This window comes from Lithobates pipiens, unplaced genomic scaffold, assembly GCF_037356315.1.
Source record: "Lithobates pipiens isolate NorthernLeopardFrog02 unplaced genomic scaffold, aLitPip1_a1.2 Scaffold_19, whole genome shotgun sequence".
In the NCBI taxonomy this organism is placed as follows: domain Eukaryota; kingdom Metazoa; phylum Chordata; class Amphibia; order Anura; family Ranidae; genus Lithobates; species Lithobates pipiens.
The window spans coordinates 581,954,705-581,966,385 of NW_027507764.1; the positions used below are offsets into that span (position 1 = coordinate 581,954,705).

An 11,681-nucleotide genomic window follows, 5' to 3' on the forward strand; every position below is an offset into this window, starting at 1 on the left:
AACATGTGTCTGCAGAGCTGACGTCTTGTAGAGTTCTTATAGAGACCCTGTCATCTTGCCAACTCTGGAAGTAACATCCTCCACCACCTTATACCACCTTTACAGTGCTCCCCTGACAATCCTTCCACTGTCATGGACGCTATAGAATTGCCAGTGTTGGAGTTTACATGGGATGCTGATGTTACCCCTTAATCATGTAACAGTGTTCAGCCTAGTGATTGGTCTCTAGTCACAATCACTGCATCATAGGTACAGGTCATGTGTTCCCTCACTGGGTATTTTGTGGTGGAAGCTGACAGAAGAAGGAGCAGCAGGGGAGGACGGTGTGGAGGTGGGCATTGGATTTTTGGGAGTTGGGCTTTAAACAGACCTGTTACATTGTCCTCAACAGACAAGGAACTAGGGTCTCTTTGAATAAACCCTTAAAAATAAGCACTTAAACTGATAGGCAAAGAGCCCAATCCAGGCCTTCTATTTCTCATCCAAAAACTGATGAGGATGGTGCAGATCAGCTGGGAGTAAAGATAGCCCAAAAGTTAGAGGGGTTTTTAAACTAGGCGATGGGGGGGGGGGGGGGCGCAGAGGTAGAGATAGTCAACATGGAACATATTGCAGAGGGTAGTATTGAGGGCATTAGGGGTAGGTTGACTAAAGCACATAAACCAAGGGTAAGTATAGTAACAAATCTAGTTGCAATCTTGGAACACCCAATAAAGGGATAGTATGTGACCGGTCTAAACTACGTGGCATGTTCACCAATGGCAGAAGCTTGGTGGACAAGATGGGAGAACTAGAGATACTGTTGTACGAGGAGGATTTGGATTTTGTGGGAATTTTAGAGACCTGGTTCAATGGCTCTCATGATTGGCTGGCAACCATTCAAGGGTATACCCTTTATCGCAGGGATAGAGAGGGTAAAATAGTGGGAGGGGTATGCCTATATATCAAGAATAATGTAAAAGTGATAATATTGGGAGTATGCTATAGGCCCCCTAATCTGAGGGAGGAGGGGGAGACTGATCTCCTATCACAAGTTGGATTAGCAGCAAGGATGGGAAGTGTTATCATAATGGGGGATTTTAATTATCCAGACATAGACAAATGCGTGGTTCCCTCCACCCAGTCTAAGGCTAAATGTCTTGCAGGACAATTTCATGGTTCAGAGGGTAGACGCACCAACTAGAAATAAAGTGTTACTGGATCTACTGATTGGACCCTAAATCTGTTAAAATATATATAAAGTGTAAAATAAAATAAAGGTGAGTAAAGTGAATAAAAAATTTATTTTAAAATAAATGAATGAATGAATAAGTACCCTAGTGGTAAGGACAGGGGCTGCCACTACCTTTGTAATCACCCTTAAAGGGTGAATAGTATAAATGTATATCAAAGGGGGTAGTCAACGGCGCACACCTGCTACTAATTTGTGCAAATTGCAAATGTGTATGTCAAATTATTAATTGTGAGAATATTAATTGTGAAAAATATAAAAAAGTATGAACAATGAGAATAAAAATAAAAATAAAAAGCTGATAATAAAAATATATATGTACTGGTGATAAATAGAAAATGACAAAACTATATACGTGATAACCCGTAAATTGGGTAAAATTATTTCATGCCTAATGCAATATTCAAAAAAAGTGCTGAATATTCCTAAAAGTGCATACTATTAATATAAAGTGCTTAATAAAAAGTGCATAGTGCTCTAAAATTATAAATGCCAAAAAACAAAGAACCCAAAAATGCAAAAACCAAAAAATTAAATTATCAAAACATAATCGTATTCTTCATGCGATTATAAAATCGCTAAGTGGAGATGTGCAAAAAATATATATTACAAGTCCAACAGCAGGATGTTATAAGCAAAAAAAGGGTTTCATTAAACCAGTGAATAAGGGAAAAATAAATGAATAAATAAAAATAAAAATAAAAATCAGAAAAAACAATCATAAATGTCTTTTAAGACGAAAGTGACAATGTGCTTCAGAATTCCTGGGTAACAACCGGTGCGTTTGTAGTGTAAAGGCAGTAATCCGCACTCACCAGCTCCCCATCCCCTTATGGGGTTAACGCGCCTTCACAGTGTGAGCCCCTGTGTCGCTGTATATGGCTGGTCCGGTTTAAATATCCATGGAGTTCCTCACAAAAAGTAAAGCGGGGCAGACATAGTGTGATCCAGTATAAAAGTTTTTATTTAATTATTTATAAAATGCTACTCACATGATGCAAGATAAAAACCGGCATTTCAACTGATCCAATATGAATGTCTGTTTGTATTCGCCGCCGCCGCCGCTATGCACGAGTGGATTCACCTGAGGCCACGCCCTACGCGTTTCGTCATCGGCTCCAGGCGACGCCCGATGACAAAACGCGTAGGGCGTGGCCTCAGGTGAATCCACTCGTGCATAGCAGGTGTGCGCCGTTGACTACCCCCTTTGATATACATGGATCTACTGATTACCAACAATACAGACCTGATCACGGTAAAATTTGGGGCAATTTAGGAAACAGCGATCAGAGGTCAACTGGCTTCAGTATAAATCACACAAATATGAAACCTAAAGGGGAATACAGACACTGAATTTCAAAAGAGCCAACTTCCCTAAATTATGAACCTTGCCAGAAGGCATGAATTGAGATAAAATCTTAGGAACAAAGAACACGGAGGAGAGATGGGTTTGCTTTAAGAGCATATTAAATAAGGGCATTAGCCAATGCATACCATTGGGAAATAAATTTAAAAGAGCGAACAAAAGTCCTGGATGTCTTAACTCCAATGTAAAAATGCATATAAGAGCAAAGGAGAAGGCCTTCAGAAAATACAAGGTTGAGGGATCATCATCAGCATTCAGACTTTATAAAGAATGCAACAAGAAATGTAAGGGTGCAATTAGAGCAGCTAAGATAGAACATGAAAGACACATAGCGGAGGAGACTATATATAAGATTTTAGTAATGAGAACGGTATCATTAGCAGTAATCGGCATCGATTCATGAAGAATCGTTCTTGCCAAACCAATCTATTAACCTTCTATAAGGAGGTGAGTTTCCATCTAGATAAGGGAAGGCCCATATACGTGGTGTATCTGGATTTTGCAAAAGCATTTGACACAGTTCCCCATAAATATTTACTGTACAAAATAGGGTCCGTTGGCATGGACCATATGGTGAGTACATGGATTGAAAACTGGCTACAACGCCAAGTTCAGAGGGTGGTGATAAATGGGGATTTCTCGGAATGGTCAGGGGTGGGTAACGGGGTCCCCCATGCTTCTATGATGGGTCCATTCCTATTTAATTTGTTCATAAACATAGTAAGGTTGAATAAAGACACCGGTCCATCATGAGTGAGTGTCTACACTTGTCCCTATGCCCATACATTGTGTCTCATTAAGATGCTCATCTATTATATCATTATTTAATTAACCGGTCCATCATGAGTGAGTGTCTACACTTGTCCCTATGCCCATACATTGTGTCTCATTAAGATGCTCATCTATTATATCATTATTTAATTAACATACCCATATCCATACCCAGCTCTGTCAATTTATGCAGCACTCCACACATACATTGCTCCCTTCCCTCAAGGAGCCCACAATTCAAGTCCCCAACTCACATTCATATACTATGGTCAATTTTGGACAGAAGATAATTAACCTACCAGCATGTCTTTGGAGTCTGGGAGGAAACCAAATTTCCCGGAGGAAACTCACGCAGGCACAGGGAGAACATGCAAACTCCAGGCAGGTAGTGTCGTGGTTTTGATTCGGACCAGCAACCCATTTTACTGTGAGGCGACAGTACTACAGGCTACACCACTGTAATCTCTATATTTGTGGACTATACTAAGCTAAGCAGGGCAATAACTTCTCCGCAGGATGTGGAAACCTTGCGAAAAGATGTGAGGAAATTAACTGGGCGGGCAACTACATGACAAATTAGGTTTAATGTAGAAAAATCTAAAATAATGCATTTGGGTAGCAAAAATATGACCACAATCTATACACTGGGGGGAGAACCTAGGAGGGAAAAGAACCTGGGGGTCCTAGTAGATGATAGGCTCAGCAATGTCATGCAATGCCAAGCTGCTGCTAACAATGCAAACAGAATATTGGCATGCATTAAAAAGAGGATCAACCCCAGAGATAAAATAATTCTCCCGCTCTACAAGACTCTGGTCCAGCCAAACCTAGAGTATGTTGTCCAGTTCTGGGCACCGGTCCTCAGGAAGGATGTACTGGTAATGGAGCGAGTACAAAGAAGGGCAACAAAGCTGATAAAGGGTCTGGAGGATATTGGTTATGAGGAAAGGTTGCGAGCTCTGAACTTATTCTCTCTGGAGAAGAGACGCTTGAGAGGGGATATGATTTCAATATACAAATACCGTACTGGTGACCCCACAATAAGGAGAAAACGTTTTTGCAGAAGGGAGTTTAACAAGACACGTGGTCACTCATTCAAATTTAAAGAAAAGAGGTTTAACCTTAAACTATCACCATGAAGGGAAAGGATAAGAAACCTATAACTGTACATGGCTGTTTCAGGAAATTGAGTTTTAAAGTCTTCTGGAAGAGCCTTTAGGCCATCTCTGGCCATCTGTATCTCCATGTTATAGGCCAGTGATGGCGAACCTCGGTGCCCCAGATGTTTTTGAACTATGTCCTATGATGCTCAACTACCCTGCAGAGTGTAGTTGAGCATCATGGGAAATATAGTTCCAAAACATCTGGGGTGCCAAGGTTGGCCATCACTGTTATAGGCTGTGGGATCATTAGGTGTTAAGGGTTAAGGGATCATTAGGTGTGAAGGCATGACAGAAAGAACTTGAGGTGATGAGGGACGGTCTATTTTCTCCATTGAGTGTTGTCTCTAGAATTTTTTCGGCCATCCTCACATCCAGAGCTGGTCTATGGGTCAGGAACTGGCCATGTACAAGACCGCTAGCATTCGGGGGAAAGGGGGGGGGCAGGCGTGTCAGGGGCCGGTATTGCATTTAGAGGATCAGAGGATTAGGTAAGTATATCTCTGCTCCCCTCACCCCTAAACAAAAAACAAGCAGTTAACACATGCAGCCCAACTGAATGGGAGGAATTTTTTTTTTCCCTAGAATTCTTCTTTAACCACTTGCCCTCCGGAAGGTTTACCCCCCTTCATGACCAGACCATTTTTGCGATACAGCACTGCATTACTTTAACTGACAATTGCCCTGTAGTGCGACACTGTACCCAAATAAAATGTATGTTCTTTTTTTTTCCACAAATGGAGCTTTCTTTTGGTGGTATATGATCACCTCTGCGGTTTTTATTTTTTGCACTATAATCAAAAAAGACCAACAATTTTGAAAAAAAAAGAACATTTCTTACTTTCTGCTATAAAACAAAAATCAAATAAAGTAGGAAAAAAAATCAAATTTCGTCATCAATTTAGGCCAATATCTATTCTGCTACATGTTTTTGGTAAAAATAATCCCAGTAAGCGTACATTGATTGGTTTGCGCAAAAGTTACAGCGTCTACAAACTATGGGATAGATTTCTATTTATTAGTCCCCAGACTATGATCCATAGCGACCTGCGTAGGATTCAATCCCCACTCTCCAATGCAAAGTAACCTCTGTAGATTTCAAGCCTCACTCTCTGATCCAAAGTAACCATTGTAGGATTCAATCCCCACTTTCCGATCCAAAGTAACCTCCATAGAATTTAATCCCCACTCTCCTATCCAAAGTAACCTGCGTAGAATTTAATCCCCACTCTCCGATACAAAGTAACCTGCGTAGAATTCAATCCCCATTCTCCGATCCAAGGTAACCTGCGTAGAATTCAATCCCCACTCTCCGATCCAAGGTAACCTGCGTAGAATTCAATCCCCACTCTCCGATCCAAGGTAACCTGCGTAGATTTCAATCCCCACTCTCCGATCCAAAGTAACCTGCGTAGAATTCAATCCCCACTCTCCGATCCAAAGTAACCTGCGTAGAATTCAATCCCCACTCTCCGATCCAAAGTAACCTCTGTAGAATTCAATCCCCACTCTCTGATCCAAAGTAACCTGCGTAGAATTCAATCCCCACTCTCCGATCCAAAGTAACCTCTGTAGAATTCAATCCTCACTCTCCGATCCAAGGTAACCTGCGTAGAATTCAATCCACACTCTCTGATCCAAAGGAACCTGCGTAGAATTAAATCCCCACTCTATGATCCAAAGCAGTCTCCATAGAATTCAATCCATGAGTATGTGATTCATAGTGGCCTCCATAAAATGGGCTGATGTTAGCTGAAAGTTTCATTTCCAGAACTGTGACTTTACTGGAGACTTATTATTATTCATGATTTATATAGCGCCAACAGTTTACGCAGCGCTTTACAATTTAGAGAGGGGACAGCACAATTACAGTACAGTTCAATACAGAAGGGACAGGAGGGACCTGATGGGGGGTGGCTCAGGGACAGTTGTTAGGTCGGTGTGGGGTAAGTGAAGATCACTGCTGTGCAGGAAACCAGAGGATCAGCTCAAAAGGGGGCTTTGTCCAAGATTGGTGGATCCAGATTCCATATATAGAGATTCAGGAATTCACTCCTCAGTTCTTGTCCTGTGCTAATCTTCAACCTTGTGCGAAATATTACTGACAAATAACAGAATAATGCTAGTTATAAATAAGTTGTACTGATTTGGGCTAGGCAAATCATTTGATCTGTTTGATAAAATATTACACAATGCAATAAAACAAGCCATGTTGGATTTATGGATTTATGGATTTATAGTTCTGCTTCATTTTCCTCAACTTTTCTACAGGAAAGCGTGTTTGTCTCGGAGAGAATTTGGCCCGAATGGAGCTCTTCCTTCTCCTCTCTGCTTTGCTCCAGAAATTCACCTTCAAGCTGCCCCCGGGATCTGAGTGTCGGGACTCCAAATGGCTGAATTCCAATAAAATTGACGTTATTTGTAACGCTCAGCTGTGTGCCGTGCCCCGAGCATTACCCACTAAGTAACTTGTTATGAAAAGAGCATCTTAGCCCTTGTACACACGGTCGGACATTCTGACAACCAAATCCTTTGGATTTTGTCCAATGGATTTTGTCTGATGGATTTTGTCTGAAACTGTTGCATACACACGGTCCGACAAAGTTGTCGGAAAATCCGATTGTACATAACGTGATGACGTTATTTCGTTATTTCGTTAGGAATTTGATCTGAGCATGCCTGCCACTTTGTCCGTTGGAGTATGTCCGATCGGAGCATTTTGTCGGAAAATTTTACGGACAAGTTGGAAAACTTGGTCCGTCGGATACTCTGACGGAAACAGTCCGATGGAGACCACACACAGTCAGATTATCCGACAAAAGGTCCGATAGGACACATTCTGTCGGAATCTCTGACTGTGTGTACAAGGGCTTAGAGGTTATTTGTGGTGGGCCTCGATGCAGAAGTATAATGATATAAAACACAATGAAAACTTTAGCATGTTTTGTTATAATCTGTCTAAACATTTTAATTAAAACAATATCAATGAATTTTGTTGGGCCCCGCTCACATACAAATAGATACATAGAAAACACATATGTAGCGCTGTCATTAATAGTGGTATGTGGGACATTGGTATTGCGCAGGTGAAAACAATAAGTATAAGTGACCAAAAAGCGTTTGGCAATCACACAACAGAACAGTTTGTGTAAAAAACATATAAAACGTAAATTGCCACTCTATATACGGTAAGTGATAATGAAGTGCAACAACACATAAAATGACAAAAGTCAATCCAAAAAAATGTCCAAAAGGAAGATAGGTGATAAAGTCTTTAAAATCATGTCCAAAGGATGATGAACCCAAGTACATCTTTCACTGTGATAATACAAGATGTACTCTTACCGGATATCTACACTCCACGTTATAGGATTCACAAAACATGGAGAATCCATCCATTGGATATAAGTGGGTGGGGATAGTGTCAAGTCCAGTAAAATGTGCATATAAATGAAAAGTTTCCCCAAAAAAATCTGTAGAACAAATATCAGGCTGGCATGGTGTAGTAGGACATGGACTCCATGATGCCCTCGATGATGTCACATATGATAAAACATGTAGGGCGGAGTCTATGTCCTGGTACACCATGCCAGCCTGATCTTTGATCTGCAGATTTTAGCCTGGGAAACTTTTCATTTATATGCCTCATTTTACTGGACTTGTGTACGTTTTTTTTAGCAACGCTTTTCTTAATAAAATCACCATACGGTTTTACACTGTGTCGACATTCTCCCTTTTCTTTATATGACACTTATGAGAAAGAGCGAGATCCAGCACGGTTGGCCGTGGCACTATCCCCACCCACTTATATCCAATGGCTGGATCCTCCTTGTTTTGTTAATCCATGTCAGTTTAGACTCCTATAATGTGGAGTCTATAGATCCAGTAAGAGTACATCTTGTATTATCACAAAGAAAGGTGCACTTGGGTGTATGGTCGTTTATGCTTTGGACACGATTTTAATGACTTTATCACCTATCTTCCTTTGGAAAATTTTTTGGATTGACTTTTGTCATGTTGTGTTGTTGCACTTCATTATCACTATTATCACTATCGCTCAAACATGCCATGGGCATATGTGAAATTACACCCCAAGATACATTCTGCTATTTCTCTTCCGGAGTACAGGGATACCACATGTGTGGGAATTTTCAAAAACCAAACACCAACTTCAGGCTTTCTAAGGGCGTAAATTCTTGATTTCACTCCTCGCTACCTATCACAGTTTCCAAGGCCATGAAATGCGCCCAGACAGCACAACCCCCCCACCCCCAAAGTAGACACCCCAAGCTATTTGCTGAGAGGCATGTTGAGTATTTTTCCAAATCTCGCTTTTTGTCACAAAGTTTTGAAAAAAGAAAAAAAAAAAAGTTTTCCTTTTACTTTCTTTATTTTCAAAAACAAATGAGAGCTGCAAAATACTCATCATGCCTCTTGGCAAATAGCTTGGGGTGTCTACTTTCCAAAATGCTGTCATTTGGGGGGGGGTTTGTGCTATCGGGACATTTCAAGGCCTCCATAACTGTGATAGGTAGTGAGAAGTGAAATCACCATTTTACACCCTTATAAATCATGACAGTGGTGATTGGTTTTCAGGGCCCCGTACCCGGCTAGGCTCCCAAAAAGTCCCACACATGTGTTATCCCCATACTCAGGAGAAACAGCAGAACGTATTTTGGGGTGTAATTTCACATATGCCTATGGCATGTTTGAGCAATATATCATTTAGTGACAACTTTGTGAAAATATAATGTATTGTAATTTTCTTGAAACTTGTGGCAAAATATAAAATATTCCATGGACTCAACATGCCTCTCGGCAAATAGCTTGGGGTGTCTACTTTCCAAAATAGGGTAATTTGGGGGGGTTTGTGCTATCTTGGCATTTCATGGCCTCCAAAACTGTGTAAGGTAGTGAAGAGTGAAATCAAAAATTTACACCCTTAGGAAGCCTGAAGGCGGTGCTTGGTTTTCGGGGTCCTGTACACGGCTAGGCTCACAAAACGTCCCACACATGTGGTATCCCTGTACACAGGAGAAGCAGCAGAATGTACTTTTGGGGTGTAATTTCACATATGCCCATGGCATGTTTGAGTAATATATCATTTAGTGACAACTTTGTGAAAAAAAAAAAGGATTGTAATTTTCCCGAAACTTGTGGCAAAATATAAAATATTCCATGGACTCGACATGCCTATTGGCAAATATCTTGGGGTGTCTACTTTCCAAAAAGGGGTCATTGGCGGGGGGGTTGACCCATCCTGGTATTTTATGCACAACATTAGATGCTTATGTCACACATTAACCCCCCCCCCCCTCCCTTCTAACCACTTGAAGACAAAGCCCTTTCTGACACTTTTTGTTGACATGAAAAAATACTTTTATTTTGCTGGAAAATTACTTCGAACCCCCCAAACATATATATTTTTTTTTAAAGCAAAGGCTACAGATTAAAATGATGGGTGCTGCAATTTTTTTTTTCAAGCGGTATTTACGCAGTGAATTTTCAAACGCAATTATTTTGGAAAAAAAAACACTTTTTTTTTTTTTTTATTTAAATGCGCTAAAACACACTATATTGCCCAAATGACTCCTCCGCTAGCAAAAGAGCAACAAGAAGATAGCGGAGGAGTCCGGCGAGAAGACCCCCGAAGACGGAAGACCCCCGGAGCTGTGCAATAAAATATTTTAACCCTGTGTTGTGTTTTTTTTTTGTACTTTTTTTCACAGGTAAATGGGTAGGGGTACATTGTACCCCATACTCATTCACATAGGGTGGGGGGCCGGTATCCGGGGGCCCCCTTATTAAAGGGGGCTCCCGGATTCCGATAAGCCCCCCGCTCGCAGACCCCGACAACCAACGGCCAGGGTTGTCGGGAAGAGGCCCTTGTCCTCATCAACATGGGGACAAGGTGCTTTGGGGTGGGCTCGCTCGCCCCCCTTTCCTGGCCGGCCGGGTAGCGTGCTCGGACAAGGGTCTGTTGTGGACTTTGGGGGGACCCCCACGCCGATTTTTTTCGACGTTGGGGTTCCCCTTTAAGTCCATACCAGGCGGCGGGGCCCGCGACGTCTCCTTCGCGGGCCCCGCCTACCTGGAGACGCGCTCGAAATGAGCAGACTTTTCTCCGGGCGGGAACAGTTCGCTCATTTCGAAAGTACAGCGGACTGGCACACACACGGGCGGACTGTCCGCTCAAACCAAGTTTCAGCGGACAGTTTTACGGAAATTCCGTAAGACTTTGTTCATCAGACAGTCCGCTGAAACTGAAGCCCACACACGAGCGGACTGTCCGCTGAGACACTGTTCAGCGGACAAAGTTGGGCGAACAGTCCGTCCGTGTGTACGCGGCCTTAGTGTGATTATTTCAGTTGTTCCCGGTATACATATGTGCACTAGTCACTTTATTTGAGTCTTTGCACTTTACTTTTAGCACTTGCTATTTTATTATATGTGTAGCACTATGACACTTTGATTCACATTATTTATTCAATAATTGTCATTTGATTTCAATCTTATTCATCTACTATAGGGAATATATAGCGTGTTTATGACTAGCTATTTTGTGGTGTAACACCGCTTCTGATTGTTCATTTCACCCCCGACCATTCACTTCCCCCGTTTTCCCCTTGCCTTTTCCCCTTTCCCCTTACAGCGCAGCACTATTACACATTCTACACAACACCCACTAACTCCTGTAGATGGCTGTATTAGAGAACACCAGCAATAAAGGGTAGATACAGGTGTATATTGTGCTGTGCTGGAGGCACACAACACCGTCTACCTCCTGCAAATGGCTCTATTAGAGAACAGCAATAAAGGGTAAATACAGGTGTATAATGTGCTGTGCTGGAGGCACAAAACACCCACTAACTCCTGCAGATGCCTTTATTATAGAACACCAGCAATAAAAGGTGGATATAGGTGTATACTGTGCTGTGCTAGAGGCACAAAACGCCAACTAACTCCTGCAGAGTCCTTTATTATAGAACACCAGCATTAAAGGGTGGATACAGGTGTATACTGTGCTGGAGGCACAAAACACAAACTAACTCCTGCAGATGCCTTTATTAGAGAACACCAGCAATAAAGGGTAGATACAGGTGTATACTGCACTGGAGGCACAAAACACCCACTAACTCCTGCAGATGGCTCT

General features: G+C 41.8%; 1 protein-coding gene across 1 annotated transcript in view; it reads left to right on the forward strand.

Moving 5' to 3' along the window:
- Positions 1-7,518, forward strand: part of LOC143997704 (cytochrome P450 2C3-like) — a 154,028-nt gene extending 146,510 nt beyond the window's left edge. The window contains exon 10 of the mRNA XM_077493484.1: positions 6,800-7,518. Within this exon, the coding sequence (XP_077349610.1) occupies positions 6,800-6,996 (197 nt within the window). The 3' untranslated portion in view covers positions 6,997-7,518. The remainder of the gene's footprint in view (positions 1-6,799) is intronic.
- The last annotated feature ends 4,163 nt before the right edge of the window (positions 7,519-11,681 follow it).